At 39.7% G+C, this 23674-nt stretch overlaps 1 protein-coding gene across 1 annotated transcript; it reads right to left on the bottom strand.

Moving 5' to 3' along the window:
* Positions 1–1981: 1981 nt before the first annotated feature.
* On the bottom strand, positions 1982–21175 carry degs2 (delta(4)-desaturase, sphingolipid 2). Its single transcript, XM_034194960.1, is given in 4 exon segments — positions 1982–6916; positions 8732–9006; positions 9009–9473; positions 21026–21175. Coding segments are annotated over 4 exon segments (1017 nt in total). The 5' UTR covers positions 21159–21175; the 3' UTR covers positions 1982–6772.
* Positions 21176–23674: the final 2499 nt, after the last annotated feature.

Below are 23674 nucleotides of genomic sequence, written 5' to 3'. Positions count from 1 at the left end.
TGCGCTTTGTGAGCCTCTCCGGTGTGCATGCAAACCCTCAACTCTATCAGCCGTTTTTCTTTGGTTTCACATCATTAAAAGAAATGGTGGTACATTTAATATAGTGCTTTGTTTCCATGAATATTCCCTTTCCTCAATACACAGCAAAACCCACAAGCCTTTGGTCAAGGTTTATTAGTTGTGGAGTTGAACGCAGTTAATTTGAGCTCAAAGTGCAGATTGTTAGGTTTAATTTGAGCGATTACATCCAAATTTGAGTAAATGGCATTGAAGAACTTTTGTGTTTATGAGCGCCCCCTATCTTTAAAGTAATTGGACTATTGAACATAATATTTTACACTCGACAAAAATATAAACGCAACACTTTTGGTTTTGCTCCCATTTTGTATGAGATGAACTCAAAGATCTAAAACTTTTTTCCACATACACAATATCTCCATTTCCCTCAAATATTGTTCACAAACCAGTCTAAATCTGTGATAGTGAGCACTTCTCCTTTGCTGAGATAATCCATCCCACCTCACAGGTGTGCCATATCAAGATGCTGATTAGACACCATGATTAGTGCACAGGTGTGCCTTAGACTGCCCACAATAAAAGGCCACTCTGAAAGGTGCAGTTTTGTTTTATTGGGGGGGGATACCAGTCAGTATCTGGTGTGACCACCATTTGCCTCATGCAGTGCAACACATCTCCTTCACATAGAGTTGATCAGGTTGTCAGTTGTGGCCTGTGGAATGTTGGTCCACTCCTCTTCAATGGCTGTGCGAAGTTGCTGGATATTGGCAGGAACTGGTACACGCTGTCGTATACGCCGGTCCAGAGCATCCCAAACATGCTCAATGGGTGACATGTCCGGTGAGTATGCCGGCCATGCAAGAACTGGGACATTTTCAGCTTCCAAGAATTGTGTACAGATCCTTGCAACATGGGGCCGTGCATTATCCTGCTGCAACATGAGGTGATGTTCTTGGATGTATGGCACAACAATGGGCCTCAGGATCTTGTCACGGTATCTCTGTGCATTCAAAATGCCATCAATAAAATGCACCTGTGTTCTTCGTCCATAACAGACGCCTGCCTATACCATAACCCCACTGCCACCATGGGCCACTCGATCCACAACATTGACATCAGAAAACCGCTCACCCACACGACGCCACACACGCTGTCTGCCATCTGCCCTGAACCATGTGAACCGGGATTCATCCATGAAGAGAGCACCTCTCCAACGTGCCAAACGCCAGTGACTGTGAGCATTTGCCCACTCAAGTCTGTTACGACAAAGAACTGGAGTCAGGTCGAGACCCCGATGAGGACGACGAGCATGCAGATGAGCTTCCCTGAGACGGTTTCTGACAGTTTGTGCAGAAATTCTTCGGTTATGCAAACCGATTGTTTCAGCAGCTGTCCGAGTGGCTGGTCTCAGATGATCTTGGAGGTGAACATGCTGGATGTGGAGGTCCTGGGCTGGTGTGGTTACACGTGGTCTGCGGTTGTGAGGCTGGTTGGATGTACTGCCAAATTCTCGGAAACGCCTTTGGAGACGGCTTATGGTAGAGAAATGAACATTCAATACACGAGCAACAGCGCTGGTTGACATTCCTGCTGTCAGCATGCCAATTGCACGCTCCCTCAAATCTTGCGACATCTGTGGCATTGTGCTGTGTGATAAAACTGCACCTTTCAGAGTGGCCTTTTATTGTGGGCAGTCTAAGGCACACCTGTGCACTAATCATGGTGTCTAATCAGCATCTTGATATGGCACACCTGTGAGGTGGGATGGATTATCTCAGCAAAGGAGAAGTGCTCACTATCACAGATTTAGACTGGTTTGTGAACAATATTTGAGGGAAATGGTGATATTGTGTATGTGGAAAAAGTTTTAGATCTTTGCGTTCATCTCATACAAAATGGGAGCAAAACCAAAAGTGTTGCGTTTATATTTTTGTTGTGTGTGTGTATATATATATATACACACACACACACACAAACATTTGGTTGAAAATTTTAGGTGTCATTGATCATCTTTCAGGAGAATTTTGGAATCCTAAAGTTACTTTGTGTGAAGTTGACAGTTACTTTTTATCCCCCTGTCGCTATACTCCGGGTGGCAGGTTCCTCCGACCTTCCGTAGTCACTTGTTACTGCAATACCCAAGAACCAGATGGCCAATTTCATTCATATTTAGCGTAATGGTGTACTTGGGTGATCTGTCGACGCCATTCGATTACAGTGACCTTGAGGTCAATTTCAAGGTCACAGCAAGACATTCAAGATATTGTCATTGCCACCCTTGTTCGTGTGATATGTCAAGAACCAGCTGACCAATTTTATTCATATTTAGCATAAGCGTGTACGTGGATGATCCCCTGACACTTTGTATTACTGATTTGTGGGGACTGGGGGTGATATGTCATCTCCTGATGACTCATGTTTACAGTCTGTCCGAAGTCTGGAGCCAGTAGACATCCCTAGACTCTCCAGTTTGTGCATCCTGGTGTTGAATGCTCAGCTGGTTTCACATCAAACTCATTGCGGAAAGTGTTGCCTGTGCAGCTTCGGGTCATTGTCCATCTGCACTGTAAATGAGTTAGGAAACCTTTCATTTGAGTTTGGAAGTAGTTCATAATTATTCCTGCTGCATCATCAAAATTTAGAGAGTCAGTGCCACTGGCCACCATCCCCTACTCAGAAAATCTTATAGGAATCCTGCAGGATTTTCATCAATAAAGAGTTTGGAGCAGCTTTTTTTTCTAAACGAATTCTATTGGAAAAGTAAGAATCCTATAGGAATTCCCATTGGAATCTCAATACATTTTTCCTATAGGAATCCTACAGAAATTCCAATAGCAATCAAACAGGATCTTATCCCTATTGGATTTTCATCAATAGAAATCCTATAGAATTTGGGAAGAACTTTTTTCCTATAGGAACCCCTTTGACATGTTATATCTCTTTCTCATAGGATTTCTATCATACTTTAGGATATCCACAACATAGAACTACTTACACTGTACTTCAGTTGGACAAGCATTCCATCCTTTCTCTGATTTCTAGTGCAAATTGATCTTTGTCTAATCTGTAGGATATTTTTCCCATTACTCTACAGACATTATTAAATATTTTTGGCTATAGATGTCGAGTTCCTGAATGGTGTTCTTGATTTGGTTACTGTTTGGAAAGGACAGTGACAGAATTCTTGTCATCTATCTCACCATTTTGACCTTTGAGATACCAGTTTGATTTGGCCTCACCTGAGCTTTTTGCCATCTCTGGTTTAGCTCAATCCGTCTGTGGTTCATGTACATGTAATGTCTTGGTGGGTGGGGGGGGGAGAGACACCTGATGTGTCAAGTTGGTACACAACGTTACCTCACCAAGACCTCGGACAAGTTCACCGTTGGGTGTATTTCATTTGTAATTTTGGCCATGGGGGGGCAGAGTCTCTAAAACCTAGTGTATGCAACAACTGGACAACGTCTTCATGGATCCTGATCAAACTTGCGGTTGTAAATTACATCTTGCACATATGTGAGGTTGGGTTCGGCCACCCAGGTTAGCCTAACCATTGACCTTCTTTAGCCTAACAAGTCGGTACACGTCATATTGGCAATTGACGGCAGCAGAGTCCAAATGGAAGTGCAACAGTCCCTTGAAAGTCCCAAGAACCTTTTATTCTTACCAGATCTAAGCATTCCTGATTAGCTAAGTCAGATGTATCGTACCAGCAGAGATCTTGAATTGAAACCTGAGAGCAGTTCCTCCATTGTTACAAACTCCTTCAAATCAAAGCTGAAAGTTTGCACTTTGAGCTCAGTAATTATGTTCCACTTCAATATGTATAAATATTTAAGCAGCCACCTGAAAGAGATTTTAAACGCGATAACACGCCTGTTTCTCTGGACACATGCAAATCTTGCTCCTGTATGAACACGTTGAGGTCTATCTGTGTGACGGTGACTAAAGAGATTTGGTTGAATATCAGCTGTTGTATTTTATCCACTCTGTCCCCTCTCAACTGTTCTGATTTCAAAGCTGGAAGTAAATTCATTCAAGAAAAGAAAGAAAAAAAAAGTGTGTTTAGTTTTACTGTGTGGAAAGTTTAGAAGCGTTTCACCTTCGGGGCATCGATTACTTACAGTGAAATAATCAGGGAGTGACGTGGTTCGCACAAATGGGCTTGAAACAGAAAATCAGATGCAAACTGTTTGTAGCAGGTTCTTATAAAGAACCTTTACTCTTTTTTTTATTATTACTCAGCACACTTAAATAGCAACAACACACCGATCTGAACAATCACAACAAGTTTTTGCATACAGTGGGTGGCCAAAATAAAAGGAACCCCCAGAGCACAGCTGTGCTGCAGTGAATAGTAACGGACGCTGGCTGATTCATTGTAGTTTCTGTTGCTGAGGAGCAAATATTCTGTTAAATGTTTTACAGAGTGCAGGTGAGTTTGTTAAACTGCTGCTTTTTATGCTTGTTTTTGTGTCTGGATGACAGTTTTAGAGGGCAGCAGAGCTGATTTTACCTCACACGTTTTTTTGTGTGTGTTTGTTTTGTTAATCAAACTGGTCTGAGAATTGTGTGCCTTTGCAGTTGTGACTTACAGGTGCAGGCTAAATTGCTGGTGCATTACTCATAACCACTGCGAGGTTACGCAACAGCATGAGCTCAAACCACATGAAGACCTGCAGGAAAGTAGATCACAAGTAGGAGACTCACTGAAGGTGGAATATTTGCTGACATTAGAAACTACAGTCACACTGCTATAAGGCGTTACCATTTTTGTACAGCTCCCTCCAGCCGTAATCATGCCGCATGCACGTCTTACAAGATGTAGCTGCTCATGAGCAGAATGTGGCGTCACCAAAGAAAAGACTTGTCCCACTGAAGGTCTCCTTTTCCTCTCAGCACTGTTCTGCAATATGCACTTGAAATTGTATCATAAGCAGAGGGGACTTACAGCCGGGTCCAGAAGTATTTGCACAGTGACAATTTTTGTATTTGTCTCTGTGCACCACCACAAAAGAGTTGCAATGAAACCAGATGCGCTTGTGGTGTAAACTTTCAGCATTATTTCAAGGGGGTTTGACAAAAAAAGATCACTAACTATTTAGGAATTACAGCTATTTTATATACAGCCCTTCAATTTTCAGAGCCCACAAGTAATTGGACAAAAAAATAAGGAATATTAATACAATTCATCACTTTTACATCCAGTGCAAGAAGCAGACTAATGAGGGAAGCCATCAAGACACCCAGTAATGGGCTTCTGCAGTTGTGGAGGTAAGCGGGGAAAGTGCAGCTTCACGGTGGAGCGGAGCACAGAAGGATTTTAAATACAAGAAAATGGATCAAATCTAGGCTTGAGTCTCCCATGTGCCTTGTGGCAAACTAGATGAAATTTCAAATCAGTTTTAAGAAAATCCTCTGCTGCTTAGACAGGAGACGAACTGGTGATACAACCGGCAGAAGTTGCACAATTCAGGGTTTTGTTTTTTCCTATTTCTACACTTGTCCTTTGGTGGCTTCCCTCACTAGTCTTCTCCTTCCAAGGTTATGCAGGTTTGTTTTGAATCACTCCCTACTCCTGTTGGTATTTAGTGATTGATGTAAAATGAAGTCCAAGATTAAAGTAGCAACTAATGAGTATTTTCATAATTAATCAATTGGTCTATTATTTTCTGGATTAATTGATTACTCCTTGGGGCCATAAACTCAGAAAATGGTGACCCATTGAACTCTGTAGACCAGTGTTTTCTAGAGCCCAAGATGATGCTTGAAATGCCTTGTTTTGGCCATAACTAAGAGAAATAAACTAGTAAAATAAACCAGATAGTATTCACATTTAAGAAGCTGAAATTAGAGAATTTGGAGATTTCTTTTTATTCACAAAATGACTCAAAATGATTATCAAAATAGTTATCTAATTTAATAGTTGACATGTTGCTGCTCTGTCAAAAATATATTCACTGACTTGGAAATAATCAGTCCCTCAACTTATTGAAAGAAAACTGTCTGGAAAGTTATTTCTATATGTTCTCAATAGTGCTTATGTTTAGTTTGTCCAATTACTTATGGCCTCAGAAAATAGGGACTATGTATAAAAATGGCTGTAACTCTTAAATGGTTAAGTTATTTTTGTTAAATCCTTTTAAATAAAGCAGAAAGTCAACACTACAAGAACATATGGATCATTTCATGTCACCTCCGCTGTGATGTTGTACAGAGGCAAAATTACAAAATCACTGTCCAAATACTTATGGATCCAACTGTATATGTGCAATATTCCAAAAAAATAGAGATGACTGAAAGGCAGTGCAGTCTGTGTATTCTCATGAGAACATGCTTTAACCCTGTCACACAAAATTATGTTTTGTGTTCAGTCTTTGTCTTTAATCACAGATAATGAAATATCAGTCATAAATGTCTGCAGCTTCCTGCTTTCATCTGTTTGCCCTTTTGAACACAAGTGGATCACAGTGTAAGGCCATCTGTTTGTAGCAGGAATAAATAAAATAGTAAGGAGACCATCCAGCTGTACCTCAGCTCTAAGCCCCTTTCAGTGTGTATGCACCTGAAATAGGGTTTTGTCCCCCCACTTTTTTTTGATAGGGTTCACTGCTGGACCGAAGTGTAAAAGCAAATGTACGGCAATGACAACACAATATGTGGAAAAACAAACATTTAAGTCAAACTATAGTGACATTTACGGTTTGTCCATAAATTTGTACAAATGAAATTCACATTCAAAAGAGAACAAAATCTATTCCTGTTTGCTGAGCTTGTATTCCCGTTTGATTCTGGCATAGGGGCCGATGCTGTCGTCAAACACAAAGTCCCATAATACCCGGGTCCAGGATGAGTGCTGGGGCAAGGAGTCGTAATACTCTGCTGCTATTTGCTTAACCTGGCAGCAACAAAAAAGAGACAGTGTGAGTTCGTAAGATCAACAAAACCAAATAATTTTACACAAAGCAGTAAGTTTAATATTAACTGGCATGCAATGAAGACGGTTGGAGACTTGCTCGAGTATCTCACAAAGGTCAATGTTAGGAAACGTTTAACTGCTATTAAGTGACGCATAAAAGAAGAAAAAAAAAAACTACCTGCTTTGATCTGTCAAAACTGACAATGATTTGATTAAAGTAGGCTTTTGTATTGAAGCGCCTTGGGGCAACTATTTGTTGTGATTTGGCGCTATATAAATAAAATTGAATTGAATTATTATTGATGCTTATCAACAGTTCTATGAGCTCAACAATAAGAGCTGAATTCCTGTTTTTGTTTCTTGCCAGATATCACACGGACACAGCCTACTAGCGACGTAGCAACAATTTGCCTAGTTTGTACAATTGCTTTTTGACATAACTACTAAACATTTCGGCGTAAAACGTCATTGCAGAAGTTCAATAATCTCAATCAGTCTAAATTTGAAATGCTGTGATGACGTTGTTACCCCAAAATGTTTTGTGGTTTTTTTGTTGTAGAGACTGTACAGAGTGGGCTCATTTTTGCTAATCGCACAATCTGCTCCGTCGCTAACAGGCTGCATCCTCTTGATTTTCAGTGTGAAATTAAGTCCAACAAATGAAATCAGGAAAAAAAAACAAAAAACAGGAATATATGGTGATTCCCCCCCCCCCCCCCCCCCCCAATTTGAATCGAATAGAAACTTTTTCGACCAGAGTAATTTAAAACTGAAATCTGCCATATTGCCTCAATGGTTATCGAGATGCAGCAAGCAGTGATTTGATCAGGCTCAAAGGTCAAAAGAGGGATTTCTGGTCATTTATAGGAAAAAAAGGGTTCATTTTGGGCAAATACAAAATTGGGGTGACCGAGTAATTTAAGCCTCAGTGGTTGAGACCTAATTCATTGGTGAGTTTTATTGTTTTTGACCATTATTGTGGCAACACCAGTTTGTGACAGTCTTCCTTTGGGTTTCCACCCCTGTTCCTGGAGAATATATGTCCTGTAAGTTTTCCAACTGTGCCTCTACAACTGACAGCTAATTAACTCAATCAGGCCTGCTCAGCCAATCAAGACCTGGAAAACACTTGATTTAAATAATCAGGTGTGAGTCTAGCAGGTAAACATGAAAACATGTAGGTTAGGCACTCTCCAAGAACTGAGTTGGTCGCCCCCCTGCATTGGCACCTGTAGAAGCTCACATCCTGCAAATAATTTGATGCTAAAATGAAAATGGTATGAACACCAGTTCATAGAATATAGTTTATAGTCTATGAAAGCATGAATGGGAAGGATATAAAAAGGTATCATGTACAAATTCTACCCCCTCCCTTAAATGTTTCAATTCAGACCCCATTACGATTATGACATATAGCCCCTCTATGCAGTCTGGTTCTGCTTGAGGTGTCTTCCTGTTAAAAAGAGTTGTTCTTCACTACAGTCACCATGTGCTTGTTTTTCTAAGGAATGTTGGGTCTCTGCAAATTATAGAATACATTTATATCTAGACCCGCTGTACATGCAAAGTGCCCAGAGACGAAATCGCATGGATTAATAACACTGACTTCAATTGAGTAGGCCAGTACATGAAAATTCATGAAATTTAAGTCTGTAAACAGTAAATGTTCACTCTAGATTATAAAATGAAGCATGTTCACACAGTTGAGTCATCACTGCAGTTTCTAAAAGTTTTTAACTTATCCTGTCATTTGATCTGATAATTATATACAGTTTCTCAAGATATTTTCCTCACCTGAGGTAGTTTACTGCCAGGTATGCTTGGGAAGTCGTGATGCTCCATGTGGTATCCAACATTAAACGTGATCAGGTTCAGTGGTCCATAATAAGAATAGGTCTCATGTCCCTTCAAGAACATGTAATGCTCAGCTATGAAATGTCCAGAGATCGGGTGCAGGCCCATGCACAGGATTGAACCTGCAACAAGGTAAACAATGGGCTTCAGACCCCATAGATAGTAGTAAGCACAGTCTGCTGTGAACTGAACGATGGCATTCTGGACCTCCAGCGGCCCACTGGTTTGGGGTTGACCACCAATGGGCGCAGAGCATAAAAAAATGGCTGGAGAAATAGCCAGAGGACCTTTCTGGCCGGAGTGCAAAAAAACCATCCTTCCATGTCTGTAGGAATATCAACATCGAGCTTATCACCCCCTAGATAGCGATGATGGTCGACATGGTACTTCTTGAATGAGGCAGAGTAGGGTAAACCAATGGGCACGTTGGCCCACATGGCAAACCAGCGGTTCCATTTGGCCAGCTTGTTGCCAAAGGCCACGTTGTGAGAGATGTCATGGATTGCCAGGGTCAACGAGTGGTTAATGCAGCCGCCGAAGGCGTAGGCCCAGAAGAAGATCCACTTCCAGGACAGGGTGTGAACCATATAGCAGGCCAAGAGCTGGATGAGGACCATGCCTGACACCACCCACTTCAGTTGGGGATCTGGACCCATCAGGGACTTGATCTCTGGATATTTGGCTGATGATAGAAGCAGGTGGAATAAAGGAAACAATGAGTGGATTGAAAAGGCGTTTGATAAATCCAAATAGAAAATGGGTGGAAAAGTGGAAGATGGGAAAGAAATCAGAAATTTACTTGGAAACAGTAATGCAAGTGTGATGAGAGATACACAGACATTTTAAATTAGTTTTTCAGAATATAACAGGAAAATATCTACAATAGACTTACGGATGTCAAGAAATATTCAATCTTAGTTAAAATAAGAAAACCATTACTGCATGATAAATTTGTGGGTAGCACTGTGTGAACTTTATGCCACAGCTCTAGACTCGCGAGTCATACCATCTTAATTTTGATGTTTAATTATTTGGAAGGTAAGCGTTTCTATAGGTTCTTATGAAACACACTCACAAAATTAAGCATTACCATGGTAACAGCCAAAAACAACAAAACTCAGACTACTCAAATCACAGGGACTAGAGAGCAGGTTTAGATTATTCATGGACCCTAAATTTCTACTTGAAATAACATTTTCTTGAAAATGATTACAAACACCTGTTTAGACCTTTGACTTTGAAATGGCTCTTCCACAGTATCTCAGTAACCATTGAGGCCAGAAAATACATTTTGGTCTTCCTCATGTACCCAGAATTTCTGTTTCTTCCTATTAAACACTTTCTTGAAAACAACAACCTGTTTAGACCTTTAATCTGAAAAATATTTGCAGTTTATAAAGACATTTTCCAGTATGTATGTGAAATGGTCCATCTCTGTATCTCAGTAACCACCGAGGCTCAACTCATGGACCAATAATTGGATCCAATTAAATATTTTCCTAAAAATGGTTAGAAACACCAGTTTGGACCTTAGATTATGGTGAAATGGCCCCTTACTGTAGCTCAGTAACCAGAGTACCCATGGACCCAGAGCTTGTATTAAATCAAACTGCACATTTTCCATGAAAATGGCCAAAAAACACCTGCTCTAACATTCAGATTGTGAAGAATCACAGATGACTAGGCATCTCTCAATGTATGGTGATGTACTACAGAAGGGAGCGTTTGTGTGTTGCGAATAATTTGGCACCTCAATCAAGACGACGCAACCAGTCCAAAAAATCTGCTTTATGTAGATGACTGCAAACTGCATGAAATTTTTTTCTTGGCTCTCTATAAACTATTCATTTAAAAATAATTTTCATAGATCAGTTGACTTTTGTTGTGCTGTGACACATATCCCCAAAGAACACACTGAGGCATGGTGTAATATGGTACCTTCTTCCTCCTGGGAGGCGCAGCGCTGACAAAAGGCTTTTTTTTAATTGGCAGAGGTGTTGTTTTGCCGAGGGAAATGAGGCACAAGGAGAGACATGGGAGTGGTTCATTAGAAACAGGTCTAATTGCCACAAGACAGTACTCTAAAGGGCACGCTGGTTCCAGTCGAAGGAAAATGCCCTCAACCGTGCAAGTGGAAAAAAAAAAAAACATTGACATGAACAAATAAATAAATCACAATCATGCTGTTCAGTATATCTAGTCCAAAGTGCTGAGGTTTACAGAGTCACAGGAGAAGCACGTCTATCCCAGCGTGCACTGGCTGGACCATCGGGTGATCCTACTTGCAAATCTGGTGCACTTTTTGTTTGGACGTGTAATACCTGCATGCAAATTGGTTAATTTTGATAACAAGACATTTAAGGACACAGTGTCACATAAGTGCAGCATGCTGGTTTCTCCTACAGACTTTTTGATCAAGTTAATTAAACAATAGGAATTCCCAAGCGTTTACCTCATAACATTCAGTGACAGATATTCCAGAAAAGCATAGTTTGGACTCTGATCAGACAAATAATATGGTGTAGCTTTCAATTTGATTGCAGCATTTTTAAATTTTGACCCTTCTGTAATTCTTCAATTGACCCCTACCTGGCTGCCTATTGAAAATTCAAGTGGCCAGTCCGTTTTATTATTTATTTATTTTTCAAAAGAGTAATGTCTGAGGTGTCTTTGTGACAGATCTGGTTGTTGTATCACCACTTGAAGGATTGTTTCAGTTATCTGCTGCACTATTGTGGATAAGTTGTCAGTGGACAGTGGAGTTGCCCGCTGACGGGGGCATAAAGATAAATCAGTAACCAGGTATCATAAAAGGAGAGTGATTGAAACCACTTTGTGGTGGAACACGACGCATACTTGCAAATGGACCAGACCGTTAACTCATGGATTAAGAAAAGTTTAGCTCTAATCAAATCAACCATCAACCACCCCCCCAAAAAAGCACGATTAGTCATTTATGTGACTTCAATTCAATCAATTTTTTTATATAGCGCCAAATCACAACAAACAGTTGCCCCAAGGCGCTTTATATTGTAAGGCAAGGCCATACAATAATTATGTAAAACCCCAACGGTCAAAATGACCCCCTGTGAGCAAGCACTTGCTACAGTGGGAAGGAAAAACTCCCTTTTATACAGGAAGAACCTCCAGAAGAAAACGGGGCTCAGGGAGGGGCAGTCTTCTGCTGGGACTGGTTGGGGCTGAGGGAGAGAACCAGGAAAAAGACATGCTGTGGAGGGGAGCAGAGATCGATCACTAATGATTAAATGCAGAGTGGTGCATACAGAGCAAAAGAGAAAGAAACAGTGCATCATGGGAACCCCCCAGCAGTCTACGTCTATAGCAGCATAACTAAGGGATGGTTCAGGGTCACCTGATCCAGCCCTAACTATAAGCTTTAGCAAAAAGGAAAGTTTTAAGCCTAATCTTAAAAGTAGAGAGGGTGTCTGTCTCCCTGATCTGAATTGGGAGCTGGTTCCACAGGAGAGGAGCCTGAAAGCTGAAGGCTCTGCCTCCCATTCTACTCTTACAAACCCTAGGAACTACAAGTAAGCCTGCAGTCTGAGCGCGAAGCGCTCTATTGGGGTGATATGGTACTACGAGGTCCCTAAGATAAGATGGGACCTGATTATTCAAAACCTTATAAGTAAGAAGAAGAATTTTAAATTCTATTCTAGAATTAACAGGAAGCCAATGAAGAGAGGCCAATATGGGTGAGATATGCTCTCTCCTTCTAGTCCCCGTCAGTACTCTAGCTGCAGCATTTTGAATTAACTGAAGGCTTTTAGGGAACTTTTAGGACAACCTGATAATAATGAATTACAATAGTCCAGCCTAGAGGAAATAAATGCATGAATTAGTTTTTCAGCATCACTCTGAGACAAGACCTTTCTGATTTTAGAGATATTGCGTAAATGCGAAAAAGCAGTCCTACATATTTGTTTAATATGCACTTTGAATGACATATCCTGATCAAAAATGACTCCAAGATTTCTCACAGTATTACTAGAGGTCAGGGTAATGCCATCCAGAGTAAGGATCTGGTTAGACACCATGTTTCTAAGATTTGTGGGGCCAAGTACAATAACTTCAGTTTTATCTGAGTTTAAAAGCAGGAAATTAGAGGTCATCCATGTCTTTATGTCTGTAAGACAATCCTGCAGTTTAGCTAATTGGTGTGTGTCCTCTGGCTTCATGGATAGATAAAGCTGGGTATCATCTGCGTAACAATGAAAATTTAAGCAATACCGTCTAATAATACTGCCTAAGGGAAGCATGTATAAAGTGAATAAAATTGGTCCTAGCACAGAACCTTGTGGAACTCCATAATTAACTTTAGTCTGTGAAGAAGATTCCCCATTTACATGAACAAATTGTAATCTATTAGACAAATATGATTCAAACCACCGCAGCACAGTGCCTTTAATACCTATGGCATGCTCTAATCTCTGTAATAAAATTTTATGGTCAACAGTATCAAAAGCAGCACTGAGGTCTAACAGAACAAGCACAGAGATGAGTCCACTGTCCGAAGCCATAAGAAGATCATTTGTAACCTTCACTAATGCTGTTTCTGTACTATGATGAATTCTAAAACCTGACTGAAACTCTTCAAATAGACCATTCCTCTGCAGATGATCAGTTAGCTGTTTTACAACTACCCTTTCTAGAATTTTTGAGAGAAAAGGAAGGTTGGAGATTGGCCTATAATTAGCTAAGATAGCTGGGTCAAGTGATGGTTTTTTAAGTAATGGTTTAATTACTGCCACCTTAAAAGCCTGTGGTACATAGCCAACTAACAAAGATAGATTGATCATATTTAAGATCGAAGCATTAAATAATGGTAGGGCTTCCTTGAGCAGCCTGGTAGGAATGGGGTCTAATAACATGTTGATGGTTTGGATGAAGTAACTAATGAAAATAACTCAGACAGAACAATCGGAGAGAAAGAGTCTAACCAAATACCGGCATCACTGAAAGCAGCCAAAGATAACGATACGTCTTTGGGATGGTTATGAGTAATTTTTTCTCTAATAGTTAAAATTTTGTTAGCAAAGAAAGTCATGAAGTCATTACTAGTTAAAGTTAATGGAATACTCAGCTCAATAGAGCTCTGACTCTTTGTCAGCCTGGCTACAGTGCTGAAAAGAAACCTGGGGTTGTTCTTATTTTCTTCAATTAGTGATGAGTAGAAAGATGTCCTAGCTTTACGGAGGGCTTTTTTATAGAGCAACAGACTCTTTTTCCAGGCTAAGTGAAGATCTTCTAAATTAGTGAGACGCCATTTCCTCTCCAACTTACGGGTTATCTGCTTTAAGCTACGAGTTTGTGAGTTATACCACGGAGTCAGACACTTCTGATTTAAAGCTCTCTTTTTTAGAGGAGCTACAGCATCCAAAGTTGTCTTCAATGAGGATGTAGAACTATTGACGAGATACTCTATCTCACTTACAGAGTTTAGGTAGCTACTCTGCACTGTGTTGGTATATGGCATTAGAGAACATAAAGAAGGAATCATATCCTTAAACCTAGTTTTTCAGGCTTTTAAGGTGGCAGTAATTAAACCATTACTTAAAAAGCCATCACTTGACCCAGCTATCTTAGCTAATTATAGGCCAATCTCCAACCTTCCTTTTCTCTCAAACATTCTTGAAAGGGTAGTTGTAAAACAACTAACTGATCATCTGCAAAGGAATGGTCTATTTGAAGAGTTTCAGTCAGGTTTTAGAATTCATCATAGTACAGAAACAGCATTAGTGAAGGTTACAAATGATCTTCTTATGGCCTCAGACAGTGGACTCATCTCTGTGCTTGTCCTGTTAGACCTCAGTGCTGCTTTTTATACTGTTGACCATAAAATTTTATTAGAGATTAGAGCATGCCATAGGTATTAAAGGCACTGCGCTGCGGTGGTTTGAATCATATTTATCTAATAGATTACAATTTGTTCATGTAAATGGGGAATCTTCTTCACAGACTAAGGTTAATTATGGAGTTCCACAAGGTTCTGTGCTAGGACCAATTTTATTCACTTTATACATGTTTCCCTTAGGCAGTATTATTATTATTATGCTTAAATTTTCATTGTTACGTAGATGATACCCAGCTTTATCTATCCATGAAGCCAGAGGACACACACCAATTAGCTAAACTGCAGGATTGTCTTACAGACATAAAGACATGGATGACCTCTAATTTCCTGCTTTTAAACTCAGATAAAACTGAAGTTATTGTACTTGGCCCCACAAATCTTAGAAACATGGTGTCTAACCAGATCCTTACTCTGGATGGCATTACCCTGACCTCTAGTAATACTGTGAGAAATCTTGGAGTCATTTTTGATTAGGATATGTCATTCAATGCGCATATTAAACAAATATGTAGGACTGCTTTTTTGCATTTGTGCAATATCTCTAAAATTAGAAAGGTCTTGTCTCAGAGTGATGCAGAAAAACTAATTCATGCATTTATTTCCTCTAGGCTGGGCTATTGTAATTCATTATTATCAGGTTGTCCTAAAAGTTCCCTGAAAAGCCTTCAGTTAATTCAAAATGCTGCAGCTAGAGTACTGATGGGGACTAGAAGGAGAGAGCATATCTCACCCATATTGGCCTCTCTTCATTGGCTTCCTGTTAATTCTAGAATAGAATTTAAAATTCTTCTTCTTACTTATAAGGTTTTGAATAATCAGGTCCCAACTTATCTTAGGGACCTCATAGTACCATATCACCCCAATAGAGCGCTTCGCTCTCAGACTGCAGGCTTACTTGTAGTTCCTAGGGTTTGTAAGAGTAGAATGGGAGGCAGAGCCTTCAGCTTTCAGGCTCCTCTCCTGTGGAACCAGCTCCCAATTCGGATCAGGGAGACAGACACCCTCTCTACTTTTAAGATTAGGCTTAAAACTTTCCTTTTTGCTAAAGCTTATAGTTAGGGCTGGATCAGGTGACCCTGAACCATCCCTTAGTTATGCTGCTATAGACTTAGACTGCTGGGGGGTTCCCATGATGCACTGAGTGTTTCTTTCTCTTTTTGCTCTGTATGCACCACTCTACATTTAATCATTAGTGATTGATCTCTGCTCTCTTCCACAGCATGTCTTTTTCCTGGTTCTCTCCCTCAGCCCCAACCAGTCCCAGCAGAAGACTGCCCCTCCCTGAGCCTGGTTCTGCTGGAGGTTTCTTCCTGTTAAAAGGGAGTTTTTCCTTCCCACTGTTGCCAAGTGCTTGCTCATAGGGGGTCGTTTTGACCGTTGGGGTTTTTCCGTAATTATTGTATGGCTTTTGCCTTACAATATAAAGCGCCTTGGGGCAACTGTTTGTTGTGATTTGGCGCTATATAAATAAAACTGATTTGATGTGTGTGTAACTGAGAAATGCAGTAAATCTTTCAGAAGTTGGACCCACAACTGTAATTTTTAGATTAACTGCCAGATAATTTACAGATTGTTTACTTCAGTGCAGATCCTAATTAATATTACAGCACATCCCAGTGATTTTTTTTAAATTATTATTTATTTAATAATTTTTGTCTGATTATTGAAATGCCAGGTAACACATTAATTCCAGGGAGAAAATTACACATCGTTTCAATGGATGTACCAGCCTCATCTTCTGCTGTGACTCTTGAAACAATATCACGCTGATAGCAGGTGCTGTTGACAAAGCGTGTGGGCCTGCTAGGTAACAGGACACATTCCACATTCATGACAAACACAGACGCACTGATATGCATGAAAAGAGAAGAAAGGCTTCTAAACAGTCGGGGGGAGTCGAGGAGGATCCCTGAAAGACCAGTGTTCTTCAACAAAGCATGCCTCTAATTCAGTTTTCTGTCACCAAGCCACATTGCATGTCCAAACTGTGCTGACACACAAAAAAAGGCCCATACGATCTTTATCAACTTCACACACATCAGAATGGTATGAAGATGATCAGCCATGCTGCTCTGTATGCACATGATCCTGTCACACCTCAGGAGCAAGGCAGACTAGGTCCTCATTAGTACTTGGCTGGGAGACCACTTGGGAAGACCAGGGGCTGTTTGTGTTCCTCCATGTATAGAACTGGAGTTCTGTCATAAAGCTTGTGTGCCAAATCCCAATGTAAATCTGTACTGGAGCCGCTGTGGTGATCCAATAAACTGGGAGCAGCCAAAAGTCAAACGATAATAAAACAATAATCATTGTAACAAGAACAATAATCTGTTATCAGACATACTTTAAAAAACTGAAACTCATTTTGCTGCCAGAAAGTGAGCATTTCTCGCCACCACATTGTTGCTGGTTTGTGTCAGAAACATCTAGCAGCTGATGGGATGTTTGACACCTCTGAGGGTTTAATTATTAAAGCGTTTTGTTTCTAATTATGCCCTCTGACTGAAGCAGCACATTGCCCCAACCACATGGTGTCTTTTGATTGACATGTGCTTTGGGGACATGAATAGTGTTTTTTGTTTTTTTTGGTTTGTATTATCTGCAGCCTGTAGGAGCAGGCTGAGCTCACATGTCATAAAGGTTGCATTCAAAGGACACCACCAACACAGTAGCTTTTGAAATGAGGTGGGCTTCATAGATAATTGGCAAAGCTTCTGGGGAAAACCTGGTCTTGTTAGGAGAGACGGCATCCATCCCACTTTGGATGGAGCAGCTCTCATTTCTAGAAATCTGGCCAATTTTCTTAAATCCTCCAAACTGTGACTATCCAGGGTTGGGACCAGGAAGCAGAGTTGTAGTCTTACACACCTCTCTGCAGCTTCTCTCCCCCTGCCATCCCCTCATTACCCCATCCCCGTAGAGACGGTGCCTGCTCCCAGACCACCAATAACTAGCAAAAATCTATTTAAGCATAAAAATTCAAAAAGAAAAAATAATATAGCACCTTCAACTGCACCACAGACTAAAACAGTTAAATGTGGTCTATTAAACATTAGGTCTCTCTCTTCTAAGTCCCTGTTGGTAAATGATATAATAATTGATCAACATATTGATTTATTCTGCCTTACAGAAACCTGGTTACAGCAGGATGAATATGTTAGTTTAAATGAGTCAACACCCCCGAGTCACACTAACTGTCAGAATGCTCGTAGCACGGGCCGAGGCGGAGGATTAGCAGCAATCTTCCATTCCAGCTTATTAATTAATCAAAAACCCAGACAGAGCTTTAATTCATTTGAAAGCTTGACTCTTAGTCTTGTCCATCCAAATTGGAAGTCCCAAAAACCAGTTTTATTTGTTATTATCTATCGTCCACCTGGTCGTTACTGTGAGTTTCTCTGTGAATTTTCAGACCTTTTGTCTGACTTAGTGCTTAGCTCAGATAATTATAGTGGGCGATTTTAACATCCACACAGATGCTGAGAATGACAGCCTCAACACTGCATTTAATCTATTAAAAAGCCAACTAACAAAGATAGATTGATCATATTTAAGATCGAAGCATTAATTAATGGTAGGGCTTCCTTGAGCAGCCTGGTAGGAATGGGGTCTAATAGACATGTTGATGGTTTGGAGGAAGTAACTAATGAAAATAACTCAGACAGAACAAGAGTTGGTTAACAAGAGTCTAACCAAATATCGGCATCACTGAAAGCAGCCAAAGATAACGATACGTCTTTGGGATGGTTATGAGTAATTTTTTCTCTAATAGTTAAAATTTTATTAGCAAAGAAAGTCATGAAGTCATTACTAGTTAAAGTTAAAGGAATACTCGGCTCAACAGAGCTCTGACTCTTTGTCAGCCTGGCTACAGTGCTGAAAAGAAACCTGGGGTTGTTCTTATTTTCTTCAATTAGTGATGAGTAGTAAGATGTCCTAGCTTTACGGAGGGCTTTTTATAGAGCAACAGACTCTTTTTCCAGGCTAAGTGAAGATCTTCTAAATTAGTGAGACGCCATTTCCTCTCCAATTTACGGGTTATCTGCTTTAAGCTGCGAGTTTGTGAGTTATACCACGGAGTCAGGCACTTCTGATTTAAAGCTCTCTTTTTCAGAGGAGCTACAGCATCCAAAGTTGTCTTCAATGAGGATGTAAAACTATTGACGAGATACTCTATCTCACTCACAGAGTTTAGGTAGCTACTCTGCAATGTGTTGGTATATGGCATTAGAGAACATAAAGAAGGAATCATATCCTTAAACCTAGTTACAGTGCTTTCTGAAAGACTTCTAGTGTAATGAAACTTATTCCCCACTGCTGGGTAGTCCATCAGAGTAAATGTAAATGTTATTAAGAAATGATCAGACAGAAGGGAGTTTTCAGGGAATACTGTTAAGTCTTCAATTTCCATACCATAAGTCAGAACAAGATCTAAGATATGATTAAAGTGGTGGGTGGACTCATTTACATTTTGAGCAAAGCCAATTGAGTCTAATTATAGATTAAATGCAGTGTTGAGGCTGTCATTCTCAGCATCTGTGTGGATGTTAAAATCGCCCACTATAATTATCTGAGCTAAGCACTAAGTCAGACAAAAGGTCTGAAAATTCACAGAGAAACTCACAGTAACGACCAGGTGGACGATAGATAATAAATAAAACTGGTTTTTGGGACTTCCAATTTGGATGGACAAGACTAAGAGTCAATATAATATAATATAATATATATATATTCCAAGCTACATGCACACGTTTACCCACTCCTGCTCCTAATTTCCATCATGCAAGTGATAAAGATTATTCCATACAACAATCTTAGAGCAGGTGGCAGACAAATATTGCATGTTGCACAGTCAAAACAAACTTTTTTTTGGTGCATTAACAGTAACCAAATTTGAATCTTTTTTTTTTTTTAAACTCACTTATGTGCCCTTTTAATTTTAAGATGTATGATGGCATGTGTCGTTTTTGAGTTAGTTGAGGGGTTTGAATCATTTAAGTTTGTAAATGGATAATGCTGCACATAGAAAATTTGGAGCATGTGTTTGGGTTCAACAAACATTAATATTATTATTATTGCCAATTTCTTATTTTTGTTATAGATGAGACTGTACATCAGTGTGCTCTGTTGGAACTTTCTTTAATTATATGTTCACATTGACACTCCCTTTTTTCTCTTTCATGATTTTGCTTGAATGAGGTCATGAAAAACAAATAATATTCAAATTTAAATTATAACCCAGAGGAAACAATGGGGCTTACATCTGCACAACATCCAAAGAAATCCACACAGATATTGCACAAAACCTTTAGGCAGCCTACAGTTTTGATACAAATAGTCTGTTGGGCATCTTTTCATCAGTGGGTCAACAGAAAAATCTAATTTGAAATATTCAAACATGCCTAATAAATAATAAATGTTTATTATAAGAGTACATGCTTTTTAAAAACTATAGCTCACATTTTTTAAATGCCATTTAATCTACCAAAAAAACATTTTGCATATTATGATTTCTAAATACAATATTGACATAAATAAACGTTTTGCTATGAACCACAGCGGAAATAAGTGTCTACACGTTGTTATCCAGATATTTAAATGGGCATTATATCTTTTTGCATTTTGTGCCATACTAAATTAATTCAATCAGCAGATTTTCGTTATTTTTTCCAAAAGTTGTGGGCACATTAAATTGTCTAAAACCTTTATAAGTTGTGTCACCTGTTTGACACAAAAATTCGCCATTATTGCAGTTTTTTTAAGTTGTCAGTTTCGACAAATTTCTCTCCGAAAGTTAATAATAATAATAATGTTACTTTAAATGTTTGTATTACCGTAACTAATACGCCGGTTTGTGCGTTTTTTTTTTTGTTTTTTTTTTGCGTCCGTTTGTCACACAAAAATTCGCCAATATTATTGCAGTTTTTTTTTTTTTTTTAATTGTCAGTTTCGACAAATTTCTCTCCGAAAGTTAATAATAATAATAATTTAAAATGTTTGTATTACCGGTAACTAATCCGCCGTTTTGTGCGTTTTTTATTTGTTTGTTTTTTTGCGTCCGTTTGTCACAAAAAATTCGCCAATATTATTGCAGTTTTTTAAAAATTGTCAGTTTCGACAAATTTCTCCTCCGAAAGTTAACAACAACATATAATAATAATAATAATAATTAAAAGTTTGTCGGTAACTAATACGCCGGTTTGTGCGTTTTGTCTTTTTTGCGTCCGTTGGGGATCCGCTGTGACAGTTTGCAAACAGGTTTAAACCGGCTATGATTTAGGAAAAAAAAAAAAGCCAAAACCCCGCTTTAACCGAGTCATCAGCTCGGCTGTGGAAAGACAAGCTGCTGTGTGCATTCTTACCCAGAATTTCTTTTCTCCGTGACGTGTGCGGCTGGTCGGTATAAACCCACTCAAAGTCCACTCGTCCACCTGTCTGCTTCCCCATGACTGTCCCCGGTCTAACTCTGCCTGTGTGTCTGTGTGTGTTTAGCATAAAACCTCGCCAGTATCCAGTCACACCCACCGACACAGGTGGCCTCAAGCCCCGCCCACAGGACGAAGGAGGACCCGCCCCGCTGTGCACCTGCTGACATGTGGCGTGACACTTCCCACTGAGAGAGATGTAATTAGGTTTTTACAGAGACATTATGCAGTAACTTGTTGCTACAGCTTACTGATTAAAACTCACAGGCGGTTCTAGGGTGAGGTTTCCAGCTGTAGCACCCCCCCAACAAGATTTTTAGTGGCCTCAAAAAACAAAAAACATTTGCTTTAAAATCCTGTTTTTTACCTCAATTTCTTGCACTATCTATCTGGCTGATCTGCTCCTGTAACACCCAGTTTCTGTACAAGTCCTGAAGTCTTTTTCAGTGCTGGTTTGGGATTAACAAAGCAAGTTCACCAAATTCATTAACTAATGCAAGGCCAATTTATTTACTAAAGTGATATATCTTTATGGCTTCTGGTGAATCTCAAAGGGCCAGCGCTCTATTCCCAAGATCGGGCACGTAAAGTTGGATCTGCCTGGGCATTACCCTAGCACCCTGGTGGCCACTGGGCCTGTAGTGTAGCAGCTAGCCCGACAACCGGCCAGATACTAGAGGTGGGTGGATCGATCCTAATATCGATAATATCGATACCAACGCTGGTATTGATACTGAACGATCCTCATGTAAAAAGATCGATACTCAAGCTTTTTTCTCTCCTGCACGCACTGACTGCTGCGCACGCAGATTCATCAAAGTCTACTCTCTGTCTGTAACAGCAGCGCTGCGCTGTGTCACACAACACGGAGCAGTGCACCCTTGTATTGTGGTTTGTCAGCCTTCTACCTCAGGAGATTTTAAGTTGTGCTGAGTGATAATATTTTAAACAAAAATGTTGATTGTGACAATAAAGTATATTGTTGTCACGTACAATGTTTGGCGAAATTCTATCCTAGGATTTTTGGATCCTTTGGATCTATGAAACTTAAATATGAGAAAGTATCAGTATTGATATCAGCGATACTGGGCCTGTATTTACTTGGTATCGGATCAATACCAAAATTCCCGGTATCGCCCACCTCTACCAGATACTGGCCTCTCTCTCCTAGCCTGTAACTGGTTGGCGGCCGAGACGCTGACGTCAGCCTCACGTTGATGTGGCACAGGTGCTGCTCTCCTATTGGTCATTTAGGAGAGGGAATTCCAGCGCTGCTCTCTTATTGGTCATTTAGGAGTGGGAAATGTCACACCAAAATGGAGGCCAGTATCGGCCCAATTCATAGCCGGGCCGGTTGTCGGGCTATGCAGCAACTAAGAGAATATTTAGAGCGGATGCAAATGGCGATACAAGCATCAAATTCGGCACAAATACTCCTTAGACATCACTCTTTTGAAACAACCGATTGGCCATCTGAATTTTCAATAGGCAGTCAGGTAGGGATCAACTGAAGAATTACACAGGGGTCAAATTTTAAAAAATGCTCTAATGAAGTTGAAAACTATTTCACATTATTCGCTTGATCATAACCATTCCAAAAACGTATAATTTGGACTATCTGTGACTGAATGTTATGGCGTTATGGGGTAAAAACAGCAAAAATGGTGACAAAGGTCGTGTCAGTTTGTACAGGGTCAAAAACTTAAAGTTTGCTTCCAATTTTTGGTAAAATGTGATGCAAATGTTGCAATAAGACTTGAATCATCCATCCATTTTCTTCCGCTTTATCCGGAGTCGGGTCGTGGGGGCAGCAGCTCAAGCAAAGCCGCCCAGACCTCCCGATCCACACACACCTCCCCCAGCTCCTCCGGGGGAACCCCAAGGTGTTCCTTGAATCACTCATGTGCAATAATACTTGATATTTCATGTACAATAATTACCAAACATTCATTTTAACTGTTGAGTTTTTTCTGCTTTTAAATAGTGTATTTTTACTGCATATATTGTTATTGTTATTCACGCACAGTACTTGTCTTCTGTGTTTTTCACAACTGTACTGTAACTATCCCTTTGCTGCTGTAACATCGCAAATTTCCCAGTCTTATATTAATCAAGGTTGACGTTAAGAATTCAAGAAAAAAATCAGAGAAACAAAAGTTCAGAAAAATTAATATATAAAAACTATTTCAGAAAAAAACAGGGCTTTTTTTTCTTCTGGCATTACACCCTCTGAGAGGTTCTTACAGGATTTTGAGTTAACTCATAAACATAAATGCGTCACAAAAATTCATGAAAACATTCATAAACAAATTCATGGATTAGACATTACAGAAAAACTGAAATTAATAATGAAAAACAATTTCCAAGCAGAATTCATAGAAACAGAAGTCCAGAAAAACAATTCACAAAAACAGCTTTTTCCTAAATTGAATACATTATACCTCCATATTCAAATCACCTAATGAGACGTTCTTGCGACATTTTGTGACGGCTCATAATTCTGAAAAAAAAAAAATAAAATAAGAAAAAGTTACAAAAAAGGTAGAACATGAACTAATAAATTAAAAACATTTCCTAAAAAATACA

The sequence above is a fragment of the Thalassophryne amazonica genome, chromosome 19 (assembly GCF_902500255.1).
Source record: "Thalassophryne amazonica chromosome 19, fThaAma1.1, whole genome shotgun sequence".
Taxonomy (NCBI): Eukaryota; Metazoa; Chordata; class Actinopteri; order Batrachoidiformes; family Batrachoididae; genus Thalassophryne; species Thalassophryne amazonica.
The sequence above is the reverse complement of the archived record's forward strand: the minus strand, read 5'-3'. Positions and strand labels throughout refer to the sequence as shown.